Source organism: Puntigrus tetrazona, chromosome 14 (assembly GCF_018831695.1).
Source record: "Puntigrus tetrazona isolate hp1 chromosome 14, ASM1883169v1, whole genome shotgun sequence".
Taxonomy (NCBI): Eukaryota; Metazoa; Chordata; class Actinopteri; order Cypriniformes; family Cyprinidae; genus Puntigrus; species Puntigrus tetrazona.
Window position 1 is genome coordinate 4,618,878 of NC_056712.1, and position 26,116 is coordinate 4,644,993.

Consider the following 26,116-nt stretch of genomic DNA (forward strand, 5'->3'; position numbering starts at 1 on the left):
GTGTGAGTGGGAGTGAAAGAGAAAGACCGTGTGTGTCACTCTTGCTGGTATCTGATTACAACAGCAGCATTAATAAGTGATGACGTCTCATCCAACACATGCCTACACACATTAACTGTAATTACCAACACACGCACAGAAAACTTTCACATTTAGCAAATAAACCTCATTTTCGGAGACAAATTAGTCTAAACCTTTGCAAGACACCACATAGTTAATTTCTCAGAATCATGTTCTGCTACAGTCAAGTAATTTGTAATGCACGCTAGCTCAAGCTAAGCACGGCAAACACTTACTGAGTACATGTGGGCGGTAATGGGTCGGGCAGACAGATGGGAAGGTCTTGACTTTTCAATGAGACTCTATTCTGCTCTTAAACTTTTAACAGGTCTTCAGTGTCCGAACGCAGATGTCAGCAAAGCCAATAAAGCACGCATGGACCTGCGTTTAGCCCATTTCCTCAAAAACACATTCACGTCAAAGCTATACAAACTAACAAATAATAACAGTCCCTTTCTCATGACTCATATTCTTGACTATACGTGCTTTTCGCATTTTTATTGTTTACTATTTTAAGTGTTTAAAGAAGAAAAATACATCTGATGGAGAAAAAACAACCAAACAACATCACTGACACCTTAACTATGAAGAGAAATGCACCGCCATGCAGTTAGTTCGTAAGTCTGTTCTTATTTTGAAAGTTCCTCTTCGCAGCTCTGAAATTTCTCTAAATTGTAAAAGACGTTTCACCAAATGTGTGAAGGTGACATAACCCAAACTGGAGTGTTCGCTGCCCTCAGAGGCGGTGTGATATCCCACCATCGGCAGAGGAACAAAAAGACCTCAGAGCGATATTCACACGAAGACAAACAGAGTTCACACTAAATGAAACACTTCTAGACTCCTCTGGATGTATTCCTGCTAAAACAAAGAAAAAAAAACTAATTATATACACTAAGTTTGGGCTTTGCCAACTGCCCCACCATGTAACGCATATCGAAATACTTGTATTCCTATTCAATATATATTATTATTGGCTTACATCTGAAACTGTGTCAAATGCATTTCCACGAGTAAATAGGAATCATCTCTCTCTGATTCGTTTCACTTTTGTCAAGTACAGCTGTTCATAGAAGTGGCTTTGATGAGTCTGCTCTTAGATGACCTAAAAACTTCCTCTATCGTAAAAGCCCTAAAAACACAAAGACTGATTCGATATTACTTCAGACTAGAGCTGCGTAATAAGAGACAAATACGCTTTGAGTTTGCTGAATAATGTGATAAACATCATATTAATGTGAATAACGTGGCAAACTAGTTTTATTATGTTTTAGGCCAGGCAACAGTGACACAAAGAAATGCATTTCTTGAAAAGAAATTAATAGTTTTATTTAGCACGCACAATTGATCATAAGAAATGGTAAAAAAACATTTATAAATGTTATAAAAAAATTCTGATTTAAAATGTTCTATTTGTTATCCAATCCTGGAAAAATGCATCATGCTTTCCATAAAAGTATGAAGCAATGTTGATCATAATAAGTGTTTCTTGAGCAGAAAATCTGGAGACTGGAGTAATGATGCTAAAAATTCAGCTTTGCATCACAAACTGTTTTGTAGTGATATTATAATATTAAATCAATATTATTTTACGTATTTACTTTATTTTGATCATGACATGCAATCTTTAGCAGCATAACAGTTCTTTCAAAAACAAAACAAGTCACATCAGTTTAGATTCACCACGTACCTGCTCAACACCGCAACATATATAGCTGTTGACATACGAGTTAATTTGCCTTGCATTATTCATAAACTCCTACACTTGAGCAGCACACGCTACTGTTACGACACATAAAACCTGTTAATTTAAAACCACAACAAACGACAGCATTCAGCAAACCCCTCTGGGACCAATCCAAGCGCCCGTTTGAGACGCAGGGACCAATCAAAGCTCAATGCCTGCACACAGAGGTCATCTTAGCCAATTGAATCTGTCTGGGTGAGTGATGGGAGAATGGCCAGCTTAACTTAGCCAAGCTAGACACAGGAAACAGAAAGTGGACACCACTGTATGTCATCCTTAGGTTTTAAATGAAGGGTTTCAGAAAGTTACATTTTGCAAATTAAAGGTAAAGCGTGTCACTTTTAAAGCCATCGCAGCACTTTCAAAATAGCGTTTCTGAGCATCCTGAAAATCCAATATCAGCTCAATCAATGGCATTAGCTTAAGGGTGGGACTATCTGTTGGTTTAACCAATGGAAAACGGGAGGGAAGTGTTTGGGAATGCTGTCAGAAAAGCCTTTCACAAATCTGTATGGTGACGTTATTTGCGCAGACATTACAAACCTCAACTCCGAACAAATATTTATGTGGCCTAGATTGTGAATCTATAAGAGTTAAAAGCTTCAAATGCAGAATCCATGTACACAAACTCAGACAGTTATGGTTTACTCTGGAACGCAGACAAAGGGAACAGCGCTGCGCCGTGTGTGAAATATTGATGAAGGTGTTAAGTAGGAAAGAGAAAGGTAAACGATGAAGGTTGGCAGAGACAGAGAGAGACATGATGGATGGATGGGAAGGTAAAGAGGCCCTAACGGAGCAAATGAAACGCTGAGATGGGCCTGAACCAGACGAGGTCAAAGTTTAACGGATTGGCAGTTTGTCAGATTGGCAGATCTGAGAAAACTTGACCCACCGGATGACCTTAAGCGCACCAGCTCAATAAAGTTCTGTGGCTATGATGGTGGATGTGTCCAAGTCTGTTCTCAGCACGCACGTGTGTACGTATATAAATATATATGTGTGTGTTCACCTGCATAATGCATCAATCAAGTCAAAGATTTTTCATTCGGAAATATACAATAAAAAAATTCTACATTTAATCATTTTAATAACAATTTGATTATTCGCTTTTGACACTGTGCTAACTATAAATAACTTTGTAATGATGTGTCAACTATATGTCAACAAATTCTCATTAATTTGCAATTACATGTACACTAACTCTCAGAGTAGACTGCTATGGTTAGTAGAATAAGTAACTTGCAAAGTTTCTGATAGTCAGTATGTATGGCGTGGACTCATCTAAATAAAGCAGACAGTCTACTAATACTCTACTGACTGCTAGTTGACATGTAGTTGCATTGTTACTTACCGTTAGTAGAATGTCTAAAGTGCAACAAAGTGTTACCAAAGCCTTTGAAAGACAGGACATCACTTTTGTATTCTAGCTTTGTACAAAGTTTTATATAGGCTATACAGTGGTCATATAAAAACCCAAATGGTATAACAATTTATGCAAAAAAAAAAAAAGAAAAAGCTATTTGTATTTTCCATCGTTGCTGTGTAGCAGGAGGCTAAATCAGGCCACAGATCAAATTAGTGGGTAGATATATTGAGTATACACAAAACATTAATTTAGTGAACTTCTAATTAAGGTCTTCACATAAGCACTGCTGTTTAATTAGAATTTAACACCAACCCTTGATCTTCTACAGTATACAGAGCACGTATACAGCCTCAATGAGTTTCAGCGAGACAGACGTTGAAAAAAATTGAGTGTTTTCTTTATGATGTGAACAAACACCGACAATGGAAAAAAAACTTCCTTTAGTATGAATATGGGCAACCCAGGTCTTTATCTACTCACACTGAAAATTCAACAACAACAACTTGTATATCTTTTCACACAAATTATGAATACAGAGGCAGATTATCAATACATTAAGATTATTGTGTGGTTCCTTGCATTAAACTACATTAGCAACAGCAGCTTTAATAAGTGATGACGTCTCATCCAACACATGCCTACACACATTAACTGTAATTACCAACACACACACACAGAAACTACATTACAATACAATACATTTTGATGTTTGCATTACATAATCAACTGCATATGTGGATTTCTACTGCAGTAAACTTGCTCTGTAGCTCACATGACAGCCCTTGCAGCACAGAGCATGAGTCCTGTGAGACACGAGTCACGAAAAATCCCAAAAGATACATAGAAACAATTTGAAATGACATGGCTGCTTCTGTCGATGTGCTTTTATCCCAAGTTTACACATTTGTTAACATTATCGGTAGGTCGGGTTTAGGATCAATTGATGATAACTGGAGCGAATTTATTTTCTCCTAATACAAGCACAGAAATATAAAAACAAAAAACATCTCTGACATGCTTCGAAACATTGCTTATGTTTCAAAGCATGTCAGAGATGTTTTTTTATTTGGGTACAAGCCCAATCTAAAAACCACCTCAGGGGAAATGTAATGTTGTCATTAAACCTGTTCAAGTAGTTATATTTATTCAAGCCAAACTTAATTCTTTCGTATTTTATTGTGACGCAAACTCAGTGTACCAAGGCTTCCAGCTCCTAAAGAGGAAAAGCTATCTCTTAACCACATGTCAAAATACGAAGTGGGGAAAGGGGTTATCCATCATGGCTGAATTCAATATTGTCCTGAGGTTTAGTGGTTATCAAATGAGAGGTGAGCGTCATAATGTGTGAGATTAATGTTGTTTGATATCATATTTCTGCCTTGTGGCATTTTCTGAATTGGCAGATAAGACAGGATAAACATTTGCTCTCTAAAGCAGCCACAAGCAGATGTATATGACAGAACGTTCAAAAACATGACAAAACAAAATGGTCTGGTGTAGACTGGTAAGGCAAATGTGCAAGCCTTGATTAATCATCCTGATAGACTGATATATCTGTGTGTGTATAGCGAGAGAGTGTTTGTTTGGGTGATCTTAGAGTCGTACCGTTTCCTGTCCTCCATCTGGCAGCTACTTGCTAATTAATCTCAGCAGCGACCTGCTTTATTCAAACAATTACACAAATCTTAACATCCAGATGCTTGCAACCAATGGACAGTTGAAATAAAGTAAGCAGAAACGCAGACAAGTATAAGAAAATCATTTATAAATTAAAACCACTGAAGTATACCTTTACATTTCTTACTAATTAAAATTCCTTTTACAATTATTGCAGAAGTGTTTCTCGTTTCAATAACCTTCAACCAGCTGGTATTTCTTTAGAATGTTATGTTTATATAAATATAGCCTTAATATATGTACTTGGGGCAGCTGCTTGTCTTAAGACTTTTATTCATAAAATGTAACAATTATTAAAGGGGTCATATGATGCGATATGAAGTCTTGCTCTTTGGAGCATTACAAGCCATTAGTAAATGGATAAGATCCCAATAGTTGCAAAATTCTTTAGAAAAGTTAGCACGCCTTCCTAAAATGCCTCATTTAAACATGCCCCCACTTCTCTACATCTTTTACAATTGAGGCTTCCACAACCTTTCTCTTGCACCACCAGAGGGAGTCCTCACCTGAGCACTAACCCTGTATCTGGACTCAAACTCCCACAAACCCGCATACCTGGGACTGATCATCATTACCACACCATTACCTCCAGTATAAAAGACATTCAGTCACCTCAGTGCAAAGTCTTGATTTGCCCCGATGATCATTTCTGAGCGTTATTCTGTTTATCTGGCTACCTGTGTATTGACCCCGCCTGCCCTGACCCATCTAGAGCCCGATTCCTGAATCAAGATCGTGGTTGTATCAAATCAACTGCTGTTTTGTCTGTTTGTTGTATCACTTCTCTGTTTAACAAACCGCAGATGGATATAAACGCTACTGACTCATTAAAACATCACAGAGTGGGCTTATTTTAAAGAAAGAAAGCAGAAGTATTGTTCTCGTTGTTGCCAGCGCCATGTTCTGGAGATGTTGTGTGTCGTCGTGAAAATGAAACCACTTACTTTGGCTTTCTAAAAGAGGGCGCAACTAGAAATCAGTGGTTAAGTTGTATTTAAAACACTGTTCCACAACGGTCCAACCCAAATATTAGAGAGTGTGCAGAATTTTATGGAGAACCGTTTCCTGAACCTGGGAGATGCTGGCTGTGCACAAAGGCTGTTTCTATAAAGTGAGGCAATTGCAACTTTGCAAGGACAGTCTGGTGCTTCTGACTCACAGCCTGCAATTACCTATGTTTTCATATTTAAAGAATTTGAAGCTTATTTAAACAATTTTAAGCCGTAATGCTCTGTCGATCACGAATGCAGACATGGTGTTATGTTTAAGAGGCACAATGCAATGCAACCAATGACAGTAGTAAATCATGATAATCAGTAATTATGTCCCCACTGGATGCAACAAATGCCTCATATGTAGCGCGTTTTGTTGTTTTTGTGTCATTGCACCGGGACACAGCATTGCGTTATGGTAAAGGGTGTAACATTTCCCTTACACACTTCAGGTATTTGGCCAATTACAACACTGGATAGCTGACTAATCAGAGGTCACCTCGCTTCTCAGAATGATGAGCATCGTACAAATCCATGCGTTTGAGAAAGACAGGGTTTAGAGTAACAATAAAGTACAGTATGTGAAAAATAATGCGGTTTTTGAACAAACCACGAACACATTGCATTACACCAAATACAAAAAACGTTTTTTAACAAGTCTAAAAATATGAATTATGTTTTATGTTTGTGCTTGTAAAGTTTACATGCTTTAAGGTGACTCTACAGTGAGGCTGTGTGTTCATTGAGAGTCCGTTCAGGGAAAAGTAAACATTTAACCTAAGCTGAATTTCACTCGAAAAAAAACTCATCAAGCCCATACATACCCGTATGAAAGAATGTAGTGTTCTCCAACAGTTCTCTTCAGTCATGCACTAAAGTTTTTTTTGTGAAATCCAGGAAAATCCAAACTGAAAATTATTAAAAAAATCTAAGTGAATACACTTGATTAGTTGCTTCTGTTATACTCCCATCTAAACTCCAACAACTTTTAAAACACTGTGTGTAATAACCAAAGTTAAAGTTAATAAAGGTCAAATTATCTTTCATCTTTTAAAACTTGCTGTGTAACTCAAATGTTGTCAAACGAGACAATACGCATAAGAAAAAGTATGTTGTATTTTGACTGAAACAAATATATAATATATTTAGTGACATTAATGACTGCAACAATAAATCAAAACATCTTTAGCGGATTGTGACACTTTTGACCTCATGTCAGCTGGCAAATTAACCTGCTTAAACCGAAATAAATGCCATAACTTGATCGCTTGCACTAAAAGCACAACAAAACCCTCTCTAGCATTTGTTTCACGTGATTCTGAAGCTGAAAACTCAGAAGGCATTCTCAGTTCTACTTTTAGACCGATCATCTATTATTCTGACATGTATTTGTTTTTCTTCTGCTGGGACTTCACTTGGATTGATGTAATACTACAAGCATGTGCTCTGAGACATTTAGGCAATTATTATATGTGTGTGTTTTTATGCTGCACCTCCATAAAGAGAAAGTGCGTGAGTGAACAGGGATTCCTTGACTGGCCAACAGAGCACTTTCAAGGACAGACTGGGACAGGGGTGTCTTTGTTTCTATGATGACACGGATACACCTGCAGGACAGTGAAGCACTTTGAAGGACGCAGAGATGCTTATCAACAAGCAGCCAATCAGATCTAATATCTACAAAGTCACTAAATTGAGCCAAATAAGGAAAGAGATGCTAATCTACAAGCAGAAAGATTTCTCTTGAAAAAGCTTAAAAAAAAATTAAAAATAGCTCCCACCATGTCCAATGCGATTCATGCAAGATAAGAATGTAGGCCACAACAAAAAGAAATCAAAAGAAATGAATATGACCATTCCAAACAATGCCTGGCTAGAACAAAGTGCATTTTAGTTTAGCGTACTCATCCGCGTAGCATTGCTCCCACATTGTTTATTATTTGCCGTTTTGTTTTTTAATCTCTGAGTGAAGAAGAACTTTGACAAGAGGATATTAGGGCCTTTATTGTGAGCAGAATCATATCAAATCCCAAAAAAGTATTTTAAAGCTGCACAGATGGCCTAATATTTCTAGCGGATTTCTGAAGTGTGTACATGTGCATGCTTCTCCAGTTAATATTGCCAAAGTCTGTCGCGCTTCAATGATGTTCATGATGTTCAGGTCACAGCCTGCATTCTGCCACCGATAGAGATACAACGCCATACTTAAATACTCTCAACATTTCCTGCTTCACAGGGGTGTCTACAATAATAATCATAATAATCATAATAATATTCAGCGTTCAGAGTTGTAAGCTTGCAGACTAAATTTATTGCAAGCACTTCGACAAATATAAAAGAATTTAGGCAAAACTCTATGATGCTTGAATAAGAGATTCAAATGTATGTAGATGTGATGAGAAATAGTAAAAGTATATATATTAATATATGCTCCTTTATTTTAAATTTTAAAAAAAATTCCAATAGTAAAACAATCACTAATGGAATACACTCCAGTATTACTGGAACATAACCTTAATATAGCGGCACACTGAGCCTTTAAAACTAATTAGTCATTTGATAACCTCACATTTGGTGGAAACTCACGTGACAGCACTTGTTCAAACACCACCACACAATATCACACCTGAACAATTTAATCACCAAAAAAAACAAAACTCATTACCCACATTAATTATTAAGCTGTGTTGCTCAGCAATAAGCAGCAGCATTAACCCAACAATACATCTGGCAGCTGAAATGAAGGAAGCTCCGAAGAGCAAAGACCAATGAAAGCGGTGTCCTTCACACGACAGCTGGTCACCACACAGCACCATTAACCTCCGTATCCCTCCACCACATGCTGCTGCGTAATGAAATAGGTCCATCTCCATGCAGACGCCCCAGCGTTTGAGCTGCAGGTCAAGGAGATGTAAAACCACCCTGAGGTTTTCCTTAATCATTCTAAATGGTTCCCTGTCCCCGTTCTCAGGCCTGCAGAGGAAAGCCCAGCACTCCCATTACGAGACCCGTCTTTCTGGCAGGAAGAAAGAGTGCACAAAGATTTTAAAAACCATCACAATGAGCGGCGAGACCAAGCTCAATCAATTGGTTTCTTGAGCAGGGAAATGAAGGAAAGAGATGAGGCTGATAGAGCTCGACCAGAGGGGGAGAGAGATAAATGTAGAGCTTAATGGAGAAAGAGAGAACAAGAGGGGGTAGTTAAGTAGGTATTCCTGGCGATTGATTCGTCTACTTCTTGAGACGCTAGTTTATTGTGATAAATGAAAGTGAAAATGCAGAGAAAGTTAATGGCTTGGTAAGTCAGAAAAGACTATAAAGGCCGTGCATTCACTCTCAGGTGCATAAACAACAGACTGAAGGGTGAATTTTACTGTATCCCTGCAGCCAGTGCCAAGAAAAGAGACATTTTGGTTTGTTCTTTAGACAAAACTGTGTGATGCGTTTCCCACAACTATCATTCGTGTACATTTAAAACGTAAAATTAAGTGCTTTTGCATGAAAGAAAAGTGACCGCAATGGTCAACAAAGATTTCCGAAATGTCTTCATTATTCACACTATTACAGACCGAATGGATGCAGCCCACTGTCTGGTCCTGCTGTAACCCTCGAGAATTAAACAGATAGAATGTAGATTTAACATCACCCTGGTTCGAGAATAGAGATTAATGGGGGATTGGGACAAAAATGGCATAACAAATTCAAATCAAAGACAAAAATTGCCTTGCACGGTTAAATTTGAACCTATTATGGCTGTTGGAATTAAAAGCCAACGTGTAAATGAAAAGTAATGTCGATTGGCATTAAGAATTACATGAAGATCTGTGGACGTTGCATCATATTTTTTGCAGCATTGAGAGCTTTAGAACCAATCACGTGTTTCTCTTGAGCTTATGAATGCAATGGCTATTCTGAGGCATTTAGAGAAGTAATGTCTTGAGTTCTGTTGAGAGTGCCCACAAATCCTCTCATCATAAATAATGAATTGCAAAAATTGTAATTAACACATTCATTTTGCATCTTTTGTGATTACAGTGAGATTTTCTCCAGATCTTCCGCTATAGACTAACGGTGAATTGAGATGTTTATCCAGAATGACGTGACTTTTCCTTAAGTGGAAAAAATTTCTACGTATGTTTTTTATTAATCGCTATTGCAAAATCCAGAGCAAAAATAGACAATGTTTTCGAGCACATTCCTATAGAGCTCTGGGTCACACTGTGTATTAGGCGGCTTTAACTATGTACTTACATCAAACAAACAAATACAGTGTACTTACGGTGGTCATATTGTATTGCAAAACACATTTGCTCACGATAAGGACTAGTATCTATAAATATGGAGCTGGAAAAGTCCGGCGAAAGTCCAGTGAATCCTGTAAGCCTATGTTCTGCGTTCCTCTGCGTTTTTGCTTACTACATAAGCACCGGTGATGCTCGCAGTGATTTCAGCATCTCAGTGAGGACATAAATACATAGACGACATATCCAGAACTGAGTCAGTTTCGTTTTAAACATTGTGCCATTACTAATACACTACACACTCTATTACATTAGTACAATGTATGTGATACTACTTCTACTAGTAATTTTTATTAAAAAAATTCATAAAACTTTTTTTAAGACATAAATCACACAATATTTCTTCTATGTTTTAATTTTAATAGTAAATCCCCTTTATTTAGCTACCAAAAAATTAAAAACACAAATATCAATCTGGGTGAAACTTGCTTACTGTTACTTTTACTGTTTACGGTTACTGTTACCGTTTCTTACTTCTGTTACTTGTGGAAAAACTTGAAACAATTTGAAATAATGACATTGATTTTGCACGTTGTCATTTTGTTTGACTTGAAATAAAAATGTTTAAATTAGCATGTTTGTGTTTTGCTTTGGTACCGAGAATCAAGGATTTTTACTGGTATCGCTACCAAATACAGAAAGGTTGGTACCTCGACAACACTAGGTGTAAGGGATAGGTCAACAGTGTAATTATAAATGTAATTACAGAAATTAATTACAGATGTAATTACATAATTTTTTTTTTTAATGTGTGTACAATATAAAAACATGTACGCAATAAGTGCACTCTATCAAATAATTAAAAGTACTTAGTAGTTAAGGCCGCCTAATATGGGACAGCAAACCTGTTCACTAACATAATATTTAGCATTAACAAAATCGACAGGCAGCAGTATATTAATATCCAAACTTCCGCCACAGAGTATGAAACCACACCAACCACGTTCTATTGCTCAAGCCGTTTTTATCATGAGATGCACATTTGTTTCCGTTGTATTTGACTACAGGAAATAATCTATATATAATTTTAAACAGATTGTTGCTTCTGTTAATAATTTAAAGCGTTCTGAATAAGTAGAGTAATCTGTTAAATTTATGTATTTGAGGTTAACGACAACACAGGAAAAAAAAGGCAATTACAAAAATTGCCCTTTAAGAATGTAAAAATTGGTCCTGGAAATCAATACCAGGGTGCAGTTATTCCCCCTTAATGGAAAAAGTTAGATTTTTACCCTACCCTGATTCTAATCTACGAAAAGTTTCCCATTAGATCATTAGATTTTTGCAAAAATATGACCAAAAAAAGGTTTATGACTTTACACTTTCTATTGATCAAGACAACATTCACACAAACAAGTTCTTGACTTTTGAATTCTAGTAAAAAGCTAAAGTTAGAATATAAATAAACTGCACCACGGAAGCGTGACCTTAACATCATCACCACTAAGCTTCCTACATCTATACAAGCCGGAAAGGTTTGATGAGTAAAGCTAATTTGCAAAAGCCTTATTTAATAAACATTAGTCTACAGTCTATTGTTAACCATTAGAATTAGAATGTCTTTTTTTGAGCTTTAGCTTTACACGGGCTAATAGCAGCGCAAACGGGATTCAATCGTCACATCGTGCACCTGCAGCACGGAGAAAGACTGGATTTAAGTTTATATGTGGACTAAAATAAATAGGACTGCACAAAATATATTTTATAATACAGTTTAACAAGAAAAACGACTGTGCAACATATATAGGCTACACTCATTTTTGTGACACTTAATGCATTTTATTTCTTGTCTTTTTGATTTAATCCATCTGATCGCACAGATGACACACACACACACACACACACACACACACACACACACACACACACGCAGTGCTGCATGAGATTATCTATTCATCAAAACTAAAATGCCGTCAACCCGAACAGTTTATTTTGAAATCTGCTGAAAAATCAGAGCTCAGTGCCCAAACAAAGCTTTTTGCACATGTGAAGGATTTAACACAAATATTAGTTAAATATGAATAATTTTACAACTACTTGTTTTATTTATTTTTTTGTTCTGAATACAGTCAAATTAAAACATCTATATCATTGTTATTTTAATATACGCATATTTCATAAATGAACATGGCCTGATAGTTTGCACTTACAAGCTTAACGCGTGTTTAAGATCCGTTTCTTCTTACATGAGACGACATCCTCTTTTTTGCTGGGTATTGCTTCTCGGTGTCATAAAAACTCTAGTGGCAAGGCTTCTAAACAGTGGTGTCTTTAGGTACGTGACATTCAAATAACGATTGTTTTTTATCGATGTGCGATTCATCAACGACGAGATAGGTGGCATACGAATGTTTTATGAATCACACATTAGGCCCATTGAGGCCGTGAAACAAGTCTTCCTGTGCATCAGGATGCATCTAATGTCCCCAAACACCACATTTAGCTTCTCGTTGAGCCCAAAGCATGCCGGTCTTTTATGCATATACAGTAGGTCCGTGTTTCAGACTATGTTTCCAAAGCCCCTTCAACAGTGGAAGTTTTGAATACCTCCTTATGCTATGATTTTCACTCACAGAGTTTCGTGGCTTCTTTGGTGGACCTGCCTGTGAGCATCGTAGACGCTGTAGAGCTCTTTTTTGTGAATTTTGTGTAAAACCACAGCCACCACCATCTGTCTGCTCAAGCCTTTTTTTGTCGATAGATGCAAATGTACGTTTCCGTTTAGATGCGTCTACAAGGTTGAGACAGAACACACTGTAGCTGCGCACGTTTGTGCATGTTTGTTAGGTGGCATACATAAGCATGTTGGCGAGTAGAATTCTTTTAAAACGCATTTGAGCTGACATCAGTAAATTAGACGGGTCCCTCCGACCCTCGGATGGAGCCGTGCCCACTGAACTGTTAGCACGGGAAGCACTACGCTGGCAGATGGCTGGCGAGAATGAACAAGCACAATGGCCAAACGGCCCGGGTGAGCGGCGTACAACAAAACCACAGTGAAGTCTCACTGATCAGCCCTTAAACGGCACAAAACACCTCAGCTAGAATACGGTTGCAAAAAAGTATTAAAAAACAGAAATTGCAAAGTAACGGCATTTCAGAAATTACAGGATTTTGTATGCCTGTATTAAAAATATTCAGAAAAAAACAGATACAGTATGTCGCAAAAGTACAGTAAAATGAATGAAACAAAAATGTACTGCACTGTAAGGTTTTGTCATTTACTAGGACACATTATTATTCAGCATAAATCTTGTGAAAGCTAAGAATTTATCCACACTATATGGGTCAAAGAATGTACATGATAATGAAATGCGTGCCTTTTAGTCATGTTAGCCTCATAAAAACGTTGCACATCGTTTTATCTCTTTAAATGTCAAGTGCTTTAATAACATTTTCAATGCAAGTGAGTGTCACATTCTAAGCATGCTGAAAACAATCAAACCAAATATAATATTATATATATATATATATATATATATAATATATATATATATATATATATATATATATATATACACACACACACACACACACACATATATACATACATACATAATTATATAAAATTATAGAAGAAATAACGTATTACAACCTTTTTACAGTGAAATCAAACTTTTTTGTTATGGTTTTTGCTTTTTGTTTTAACAGGTCAACTAATCAATCAATGTATTGAAATCACTGCTATATTTCGTTGCGTGTAGGTGTGAATCTGACACACAAACATAAACTCTTGAAGGCACAGATGGCCGGCGCAGCAGGAATCAAACTATCTATGGATTATGAACACACCGTGTACCTACACACGCTCCACTGCATCTTCCTCACTGAAGTCAACCCTAAATGTTGCCCCCTGCTTTTTAATTGTGTCTTCATTACTGCGTTGCATCGTATCATTTCTTCCCACCAGCATCTCATCAAAGCGCCTCTTCGAAAATGGCAATGCATCCACTAACATGCAATCATTAAATCACTTACTTTACTTTACATGACTTTAATGGCACAACTGCACACGGTGGGTGTAGTAAAATGAGAAAACAGAAGGCTACCGGCCACAAAATATTTATTGGTCATTACTTTCAAATATATATTATGAATGTGTGTTTGTCCCTAAGGCAATGGGATTATATAGCCATTTTTTAAAAGGCATCATGGCATGAGAAATGCAATTTCCCTTGATCTTTTGACATTTAAAGGGTCTTTGTACCATTAAAGCATATTGTAGGTTTTGTGGATATTTAACCAAACTCCAAAAATGGCTTGTTTGGGCAAAATATATGTGTCACACTGGCGAATCACACAAGCAAAGCTCATTTTCATGTGACTACCTCTACAAATATCAGCGTATAGCTTTACATCTCTGCATCCCACCACAGACACTTACAGCCAATACCCAACTACACTACAAAAGTAAAGGAGAGCTTACTTTGACATAGCCCACGTGAAAAAATACTATAGCAAGTTACAGAAATGTTAGTGTTTTTGAACCATACTACAATAAAGTGCATTATACTGTATATTATAGTATTTACAACACTTAACGAATGCTACATAGCCGTATAATGTCTACTACGGTAGTATGTTTTTAAGGGGAAAGTATGTTTGAACAATTATTTAAAAAAATAAATAACATTATGTCGGTTATGATTCCTTTTTGGCTAATGGCCCGGCCCTGCTTTGAAGTCAATACAGATACATACACACATTATATGTTTGTTCAGAGCATTTGAGCATGTTTTGTTTGGTAAAGTGGCCACAGTGTTAACGTAGAGTTTGCAAAGAATCTTTTGCTGAAAGATGAAGTGGCCTGCATTGGACCTGACGGCACAACCGTATGCAGACGCCCTTGGCAAGCGTTCATTTGGAGCCTGCTCATCATAAACCAGGACAAACGCTCATACAGGTCAGTGAGCCGGGGCAAATGCTAATCAGCTCTATTGATCCGGATGTGCAGTTATGAAACGGCCAATGAAATCTGAACCAGTAAAATTTAAGTCGAAGTAATCATTAGGCACTCGTGATACGTGACAAAAAATAAATGAAAAAAAAACATACTTTTTACTTGTGTTGGTGTCGATAAAATTAAGTGGTCTCATATTTGGAAAAAATATTATTTAATGAGCCACTATTTTAAAGTCAGCCACATTTTACAACCAGAAATAACCTTGCCTTGGTTAAATGACCTGATATTTTAAGACACTTATTGACCTTGACACACAGCCATGAGAGTCCTCTGGGCTCCCCTCTCTCTTTTTTTTTTTTTTTCTTTACAAGCAATGATGACAGCGAGCAGGTTTCAGACTTCAGGGGACCTGGATGAGCTGAACAACTGTCACTGAGACGAACGGAAACGGACAGAGGACAGTCTTCCCCGTGTCTTACAGACATCCTTGTGAAAATAAATAAGTCGTAGCCAAAAAAACACAACAATTACTGACAAGGCAATTTCTTCCAGCTAAATAGCAATGAAATACATCGATCTTTAGATGAACATTATGATCCGTTGGTGTGGTCACCGATCAAGCTGTCGTTGCAGTTGCTGTTCGTAATGTAAATAGGCATTTAAACCGAACGCATGCTCCTTCCTCACATCTAAAGGTTGTTCTGTTAACAGGGATCAGTAAGAGCATTCCTCTTTCTCTGGGCGAGTGTATTTCTCCGTTTCAGCACAGGGTTATGTGGGTGTCAGGGCCTGTATCAAAGGTCTGGGGCTCTAATGGGGTATGACAGAGAAATTGAGAGTGAACTCTGAAAGGGTCGTGGGAGCAATGCCTTATGGGAAAATCTGTCCTTCCTGGCTTTAGTGCGCTCCGGGTAAACATGACCTCTCCTGACAGACCTCAAGCACGAAAAGCAAGCAAACAAATGAGATAGAGGGATGACGGATAGGGGAAAAAAAGAAACACTCGCAAGTAAGCACAATGGCCTCCACGAGAGGTTAAACTCCAAGTTGAATCAGTCATCCGCGCAAAAGGTGCGCGAGGGCAGAATCCTGAACACAGATTTCACAGCGGCGGCTTCGCGTCTTTAAAGAAAATGGAGGGGAGATAAACGGTTCTCTGAAGACACGAGAAGCGCATCCCTTCATGAAACGCCGATGTACAGACCGTTCAGAGGTCACAAAATGGGAATCGATCAAGTGCAGCACACAAAAGTAGAGATGAAAAGTAGAGGAATATTGACAAAATCGAAGATTTAGAGGAGACGGAAGAACAGGAGCACTGAAATAGACTCCTTATTCCTGCTAGTTTCTTAAAAAAAACGTTTTTAAGTTCAAATTCTCAAGTAAAAAATTTAGAGGTAGATTTTTTTTTCTTTCTAAAACGGTATGAAATAAGTTATAAATATAACTGCATATTATACATAAATTTAAATATTTTTTGGGAGTCATACCCTTTGCAACAAGTAATAGTAGGTATGAATTTTTTTACATAAGTCTCTTATGCTCGTGTTTTAAAATGAGATTTATTAATGAGATGGCAATCCGGAAATGTGCTTTATTTCTATGTAAATTGTGATAGATTTTCTCAGGAACCTTCGATAAATACACAGTTTTTAAAAAACGAAAGTTGAGATAGGCTATAAATTGTAAGTACAATGTAAATGTAATACAATTTATTTATAAATATATATATATTTTATTTAGTTGACCTGTTATCACACACACACACATATATACACACACACACATATGCATAATATAATAAATCAAAGAGATAGAGAGCATGAAGCCACAAATTACAAACAACTTTTGTGTTATATGTACCAAAATATACATCGCTGTGATCTTTAAATCTGCAAAGCGCAAACACCAATAGAAGATCTATTTGACCAAGCGAGGACTTAAGCGTCACAGATCGAGTCTAAGAACGTACAAACCTAAAGCTGCATGGTATGCATGGGGCATGGGGTTATTTCACATTTTAAAAGTCCAATGTGACCGCGGCTTAACACTGCTGTCTGAATGTGTGTGAGACTTCACATGCAACACCCACGTGGTCTCTTCTAGTCACATGCTATTCTCCTGATAACTAACTAATCACTGAGAGGACCTCACGCGCGCACACACACACACACACACAGCTAATCACACTGTAGACTTGAAATTAATATAGAAAGAGTCTAATACTAAACAAAACCTTTTAAAATGACAGCTTTTTTAGATGGGCAGTGACGATGAAATATCCTGCCATTCTGCTGAGCGCAAAGAGTAAACGCCTTGAGTACATCAGTAACGGCCTGTCACGTCCTGTCTAAATTCTCTCCATCATTGCTCTCTGCGGGGTATGAAGCGTGTTTGAATATGACAGAGAGAGGGTGATTTTGCACATGCAAAGTACACTGGCATATTGCCCCCTTAATGCTCTGACCCATAACCAGAACAATTCATCTCCGTCCCTGAACGAGCGAAAGCGCTTTTTCCTCAAATCAAAAAATAAATGTCATTATTGAACAGAATTTAAGTTGTGTTTAAATAAAAACTGAACTTTTTTCACCACACAAAATTGTGATTATGACTAGTGGACAAATATGTATTGGATATAATATATATATATATATTATTATATATATATATTTATTATATATATACACAATAAACGATTCTCAGCTCTAATCACTAAAAACATCTTAAGTCTCTTTTTTCTTTTAAACACAAAAGAAGATATTCAGTAACGTGGGCAATTAAACAGTTTCAGGTCGCCATTGACTTCCAAAGTACTTTTTTTCCATATAAATAGAATCGAAGAACTGTTTGGTTACCAATATTCTTCACCATCTGAGCTCAACCGAAAAAAAAAATGACGACAGGTGACTTAAGTAACTCTCCCAATAAATCCCTCTCTTTTTTTCATAAAAAATGATCACATGGTTTATGTTTTATACTGCTTTTTGGAAGTTTCCTTACACTTTAGGACCGGCTGACCGTGCAACCGTTAACAAATACATTCGCAAGGATTTATAATATACTGTACATTGCACCTGGCACTGCAGTAGTCTGCTGCGCTGATCATAACAGAAGACTTGCTGTTTTGAATGGTTACTCCTCCTCGGTGTCGCAGGATGGTGGATGCCTTGTAAACATTCACAAGACAGATTTGCTCCACAGTGAAATAGAAGTAAACGTTGAACACACATGGGGCGCACACACCTGCGCTGCTCCGTATGGAAATCACAGGTAAAACATCAGTCACGTTAATTATAAATGATGCCACCTGCTAACCTGCGTTCTCAATCCAGTCTCCCTCTCTGAATGTGTGTGTGTGTGTGTTTGCAAGTGGGTGCTGTCAGGAGGGAGGGTGGCTTGCATAATGTAGCCTTTGGCAGAGTGCCACATCATATAATGAGTGAAAGAAAAGGGCTACATGAGCTGCATCACCGGGGCTAAATTAAGAGAGACAAGACTGTTCCTGCCTACAGGCACATCCCCTGATACACACACACACACACACACACACACACACACACACTGTGCATATGCCTGCACGGCTCATCATGACGTCACTACACACAGATTGTTTGAAACAGTGTGGATAAACCCCTCTTTTTTGAAACAGGTCAAAATTAAACTGTCACACAGAGCGGTTTCATAAAAAAAAAAAAAAAAGTAACATAAATAATACGCCAACCACAAGCAATTTGTCTCAACACTACAATAACTAACATATATATATATATATATATATATATATATATATATATATATATATATATATATATATATATATATATATATATATATATATATATATATATATATGTGTGTGTGTGTGTGTGTGTGTGTGTGTGTGTGTGTGTGTGTATCTAGATATTGCATCGGTATCATATGAACATCCATACTGATTGAGCACTAGTTCTAGATACATTTCATTATTTCTATTTGATCCAGAGGTTGATCTAGAGAAAGCCATAGAAAAATATGGATCTTGCCAATTATAACTGGTCGATATTTTTTGCATTTTCGGCTCATTTAACAAGGACGCCTCAAACTGCTCAAAAGTCACAGTAAAAGACACGTTACAAAATATTTCTAATGTTTCAAATAAATCCCGCTCTATTGAACAAATGAATAACAATTTCCACACAAATATTAAGCAGCTGTCAACACACGTAATAAGAAGAAGCAAATCGGCATATTAGGATGATTTCCGAAGGATGTGAGACTGAAGACTAGAGCAATGATGCTATGAATTAAGCTTTGATCACTGAAATAAATTACCATAGAAAACATTTATATACGATTGCTTCCCAATATTACATTTCAGTAGAAGAGACTTTAAAAAAGTAGAGCGCTAGTAGTTAATAGAAACAATGTGTTTCTGTTATATTCCAGAGGTCTGCCTGTAGTTAGGTACAACCACGCTCTGAATCTTGATTAGCATTGATAGCAAACTGATCAGTGCTTGTCAGAATTTGTGGCCTTGGAGAAATTAAATATTTAGATGGGCTTCAGTCAGCCGGATTGAGCACTGGCTCTCTTTTCAGCCAGGCCTCTATTAAGGGAGGGTTTCAAGTGGTCTAGAGCCACTCCAGCCCTAAATAATTCAAGTCTTTCCAAAGGTGCAAGAATCACACCAGAACACACACAACATCATATTATATCACATTATATTCATGCACGCAACTCTGGATTGAACAAGCAGTCTAGTTAACATAAAACCCGTTCCCTGCTAACATCCAAATAATATTTTCTTTACCGGTCGCTTATGGTGTTAATCTATTACCATAAAAGTGTACTAAGTAACTATTTCAAGGATAGCAAAGCTTTAAACTGCTCTTTCAGATGTTCGAATGGCTGTTTTGTTTGTGACACTTTCTCTGTCAACAGGATAGAGTCTTAAGCTCCCGGGGCCCCTCTCTGGGGCTGCTACTATGACAAAAGTCTCCAAGCAACAGTACGCAGTGAGAAGACGGCAAAACTTTAAACAACTCTGATGCATAGCTTTACCTGCGTTTGTGCTATGGCCTCCTTTTTATCTGAGGGATGACAGTACAGGCAAAAAAAGATGATAAATAAGACGTTTTATCATTTGTTTGTTCATAGTCATCATCCTGTCTGGTCGAAATGCTAGTTATGGGTGTTTAAATGCAGAAAATTAAATCAGATCACAACTTTTTTTTTTTACGATGGTCGAAGGTTTCGGAGGCAGTGTGTAAACGTGTTTGACGTCAAATGTACTTTTTAATGCTCGAAAGTCGCAGATGGTAATTTAGCATGCACAGTGCAAACTGAAAAAGCTTTTCTGCCTCTAAACAGTGGCATGCCGGCAGATTTCACGCTGGCAAGTACTGCTCCGACACTTAAGGATGTACAAAATTACATATTTTCCAGTTTCATTAGTCGAACGCCAGGGCCCTTTGAAGCGAACAATCCCACCAGACTGATCATTATAAATAATAACCCTTTAAATATAAATCAATGGCGTGTTTTGTTCATGTCAAAACATATTGTATAGGTAGCTATAAAATGAACGTCTTTATGTATGAAGAAAGTTCGAAGAAGTGGATGAATTTCAGTCCGATTCTGAAAGTGACAGTGTAAACAAGGCAGACCTTTCAGCCCTTTAAACTTATAAAAGGTGTTTAAATGACAAATACATATTCAGAATAGCAGATATTTAATGATATAGTTACCGAGCTTGTGAAATAAAACCAATACATTAGCCATGACAGCATATAGTGCAACAGCAAGATTACAAAATAAAAAAAAAAAACTCTAATGTCTAATGAAAATAATAAACCTCAACCACACGCATAGGCTGGTCGCTATTAGACAACTAGTCAAACTGACCTATGGCTTAAAAATAAATCATGATCCAGATGTATCTTGTTGACGTGTTGAAACCATAGACCGTAAAAAAAATGTGAAACGCCCCAAACAGGCCGATAAACAGAAGGACAGATCCTGGCCGTGAATAATGTAAATGGCTTTCATCAAAACACTGTCTCTCAGTCAAGTTTAGCCTTTTTTTGGCTGGGCTGATGCACATGAATAACAGAGCAGCACCCAGAGGATATTACACAATATTACATAACAAATTAACACGAGTGAAAACTCACTCCGGCGCGCGATCGTGCCGAGACGCGCTTAGACATGCACTTAAGACAAACAAAGTGACCACCTTCACGTTAGACGAAACACCTGCTTGAATGGCATTTCCTCAAACACTCTGAACTTGCCTTGATATACTCAGCTGAAATAATGACTCCTGTGAAGCACGGCTGAGCCTAAGAAAGCACAAGCATCACCAGTACATCACCAGTATCCATACTAGATCAAAACGGCAGCATTCATTCCACAGACATTTGCGCAACATGTAGACTTCATATTTAAATACCAATCTATTTGCACAGAAATTCGATGCCACTTGTCCACATAATCACAATTTGAACAACAGAGCATCCCTACGTTTAATTTATCCACCCTGAATTTTGTCACATGGCGCTTTCGATATTATTCTGTAATCTTTGAAATCATTGTGCCTTGCTTAAATACTGGATGTGGGAGAGATACAAACCAAATGAGATGCGGTTTTTGCCAAATTAGACTTGCCTCGGTAAGCGTGCGTGAAACGAAACCTCAAAAAAACTAGAAAAAGTATTTTCAAGCCTTAAAATGTTCATCCAAGTGTGCAAATGAAGGTGGAAATGTTCAGCTACGTGACTCGGCTGTATATAATCACTGTGTGTTACTGTAATAAAAAGTGCATACAGTATGATGTTGCTGTTAAGCTTTTCAGCAGCTGAAGGTGCTGACAACATCTCTGACAAATATGCAAATAACAAAATTTAGCATGCCTTGTCCTTTTGTCTTGTCACATGTTTCACGTTTGATTTAAAGGACTTTTTTTTTTGTTTACTTTTGCAATAACCTCTGTATCTTTACATGGTTTCAGTTCAATCGAGTATAAGAACAGACTAAAATAGCAATAAATCTGAAATATGCATCTTATCAGAATTTGAGACGTAATCTGCCTTTGTAGAACCACTGGTAGAGAAACTTGTATTTCAGTAGCCACTAAAGCCTTGGACAAACGTTTAAATTATGCTAATTCTTCCAAGACCTACAATGTCTCTGGTTACTCGTCCAGTTTTTTCCTCAAAAGACTAAATCAATACAAGGTTGCTCGGATTCCTTGCCTCATCTCTGCTGGGAGGATTCCGGGTAACTGGGGAGTATCACTGAGATATCACATCGGCTTAAGCTGGAATGAAAAGCAATGTGATACCTGCTAGGCTTCGCTCCTCTAGTGAGCAACCAAGAGAAAGAAAAGAGACTAAACAAGAAGTAAATGGGAAAGATCAAGAGGTCGAGCCGGATCTTTATCTCTTTCAGGATGCAGATAATGAGAGCTTTCTCTCCATCTCTCTGGAAGAGCTTTCACCTGGACTGACCGTACAGATCTAATACTCCGTGCACTGCGGTCACTCCGAACCTCTTCCTAAACACTTTGGGTTTTAAGGGATAGTTCACAGAATAATCATCCCTTACTCTTCTTCATGTACTCCAAACATGCTAGGCCTTCTCTCCTCCACCGAATGTGTTATTTAGAAGAACGTTCACAGTTCCCTTTTTATAATAACAAGTAAATGATGCTTTTCATTTCTGGGTCTCCTTTGTGAGGCTTCGAAAATTCTGGTGTGAGTTCACGGGTTTTCTACTACAAAGGCATGTAATTACAAAGGGTAAATTATGCCTCTCTTGATCTGCCCGTGTCAGAGTGTGTTGAACAGGCATGTCTGGACAGGTACAAGATGTTTGTGTTTTAATTCTTCCAGCTCTAGCAATTAATCACCACAGCGGCTGCCTGACAGCACGCTTGCATCTCTTCGGTTAACAAAATACAGGCATGATGTGCCCTTATTGTGTGTGCACCATTTTATTTTTAATTATTTTATTGTGAATGACAATTACATTTTATGTTCTAGTTTGTGTGTGTGGTATTTATCACATTATGGGGACCAAATGGACCAAATGTGAGGAAACAGGCTTATAAAACATATAGGATTTAATTTTTTGAAAATCTAGAATTGCCGATAGTTTCCTGTAAGGGGTAGGTTTAGGTGTAGGACAATAAAACATAGTCTGTACAGTATAAAAACCATTACGCCTATGGAAGGTCCCCCATATCTTGGAAACGCAACATATCAAACGAGACGCATTTGGCCGCTTTAAACAAAATGTGATTTGAGGCTATTGTGAAGTCGCAGCTCAAAATACCCTACAGATCATGTATTACAGCATTTTTAAAATGCCTATTTTGAGTGGAAACAGAAACGCCCCGATTTACGTGCAGGTTTCTTTAAATGCAAATGAGCTTTTGCCCCCCTCCGCGCCCTTTTGCTCTGAAGGTAGGACTCTAAATATTGTTCCGTGTTCGTCTGTGCACCCAAAGACAAAATAAGTTAGCATATTTTGCACAAACTTTCACCGTGGCATTAGAACTGGTAACTGGAAATGAAAATGATGAGGCGGAAATGTACAGATTAAGGGGCGATCCCTGATCTGGGGAGCCAGATTGTTTTTTCAGAAGCTTGCAGAAAAAGACTTACTAAAACAAAAATACCGGTTTACTCTTTTTCATGTTTCCTTGGTTGGCAGATGCACTGGGGAGCTGATTATAGCACTTAAAACCTGGAAAAGATTAAAAAAAATAATAAAAAATTATCCTGAGGATGCAATACAATCAGCACCTAAATACTAAAATGTTTATTTTGTATTTTTCTTCATTGATTTATTTATATTTCCACTGCAGTAGATCTTTAAACGGCTCGTTTTAATTTGAAAATATTTAACATTTTATGAAACTATTTTTTCAAAAGTAAAAAATGGCTCCTTTATTGACGGTTCGCATAATAGTGTGCTTCTATTGTAGCTGAAAACCTTTAGAGGTCACTGTTTGTGATGAGCCCATTCAGAAATATAAAGACTTGGAGTTGAATAGTTTAGGGTAGAGATATGACCAACATGTCATGGACTACATCAGACACACACACACACACACACTCACAAACCAGGGTGATGAAGGCTCATTTAAACTGAAATAAGCAAAGAATTCAAAACAAACTCGAAGTTCTCACAGTAAGCTGATACCATCAAACCAAGCTCATTTTCAGATGCATGTCACACATTTTCAGCACGCGAGTCATGCTTTGTGTGGGTTATGACAAGAAATAACTAAAACACACTCTAAACTTCAGGTTCGTAATGACAAGAGCACAAGCACACGCACAAACGTGAAAGACGTGCAAACGAAATGTGTGTGACGTAAACAACTATAGAACTTTTTTGCGGTGTTGCACTTGATAAAGCAATAGCAATTAACCAGAGTACATCCGCTTTGATTTCTGACCGGCTCAGCTACTCTTAAAGAGTCAGAGGGGAGAGAAAGAGAAAAGATGAAAAGCTGTGACGGAGAGAGAAACTAGAAAAATGAGTCTTTTCTCCAAACCTGCTCTAATAGAGTCTGCACTCTCGCGTATTAAAAAAAGCTCATTGTGTTATGTGCACACAGGTATAACCATGAGGCTTAATTAATGAACACGGATTGAGAGCGAATGTGGGCATATATAGAGCTTGATATAATTAGGATTTAAAACCAACTGATCGATTTTAGGTAATGCGTTACACAAACCCATTTCTCACAGTTCACATACTTTCAGCGAGTTATGCCCTGCCTCCTACGGAACCATATGAGATATCAATCACCGAAGAAAGGATCCGTCACATCCAAGCAAGTAAGAAAACGTCAAGATTTAAATCTATCCAGCTTCATTATACCAACTGCACTGAAACATGATCAACATCGGAAGGCTGTTGCAAGCATGCCCAGAACCTCTCAGAAGAAGCCTTCAAGCACCCCAGGAAGCGATGACTGCATTTCAAACATTTGCTAGGGTGAAAAAAAGGTTGAGATAAGGGGCATAGTTTCTTTGTTTGGAAAGTGCAGATGTAAAAACAACATCAAACCCCAAACCAAAGCAGCACCTCCTCACAAAACGGTTATTCGGGTAGATATGCTTCTAAATGTACCTGTAAACGGAGCCGAGCCGCTATACAGTGTTGCCTTTGTATTTCAGTAAACATCAACAGGCCTCCTTGATAGTTTGAGGAGCAGTTGAAGACAGAAGGTGCACAAACACAAGACAAGCCGAGCGGCAGCAGCGTTGCATTGAACAGCTGTTCGGTGATCTGCAGCTCCAGCGCTTCAGTGCCGCATTTGAATGCATGACAGAATGCAAGAGAAGCGTTTGGTTTCCACGCATGACGCAGAGCGAACGCGTCAACACGGGCTCTTACCTTTGGAATTGCTGAAAGCGGTGTACCAGGATAACGATATGAGCCCACATAACCCGAATAGTGAGACTGTTAGGAAGGTGCCATTTCTGAGCCTCATCTCCGGGTGCGCGCCGGTATCATGTCCGAACCGAACCGAACCGAACCGAGAGCTCGAGCGCGTCTGGCGTGCGTTAATGACAGCGCGCGCGCATGAGAGAGGAGAGGGAGGCGAGAACGCTACGGACTGTGTACAGGCAGATGCCGTTTATACGAGAGAGAGGGTGTGTGTGCGTCGGGGAGAGAGAGAGAGAGAGAGAGAGAGAGAGAGAGAGAGAGAGAGAGAGAGAGAGAGAGAGAGAGGGAGAGAGAGAGAGGGAGAGAGTGTGTGTTTCGCGGTGTTTTGTTGGACAGCTGCTCCTCCGCGCGGTCAAACAAGAAACACGCTCTCTGTTTTTTTGCAACAGCTGTAGTAGACTTGTTTATATCATATCCCATAAAGCATACATTGTTTATTGTTTGAGATCCTGCCTTACTAACCTCATTATTATTAGTAGTAATAGTAGTAGTAGTACTACTTACATTTTCTTTGTATATTTTACCATAAAGCTGCAATAATTAAAAAGCCTAAAACTCAAAAATGTAGTTTTATAAGATAATAAGCTATTAAATTCATAGACCACGTTCATTTTCATA

At 37.9% G+C, this 26,116-nt stretch overlaps 1 protein-coding gene across 1 annotated transcript in view; it reads right to left on the reverse strand.

Annotated features, from left to right (window-relative positions):
* mgat4b (alpha-1,3-mannosyl-glycoprotein 4-beta-N-acetylglucosaminyltransferase B) overlaps nt 1-25,716 on the reverse strand; it is a 96,351-nt gene extending 70,635 nt beyond the window's left edge. Inside the window, exon 1 of the mRNA XM_043257666.1 lies at nt 25,445-25,716. Coding sequence (XP_043113601.1) covers nt 25,445-25,541 — 97 coding nt within the window. The 5' untranslated portion in view covers nt 25,542-25,716. The remainder of the gene's footprint in view (nt 1-25,444) is intronic.
* Nucleotides 25,717-26,116: the final 400 nt, after the last annotated feature.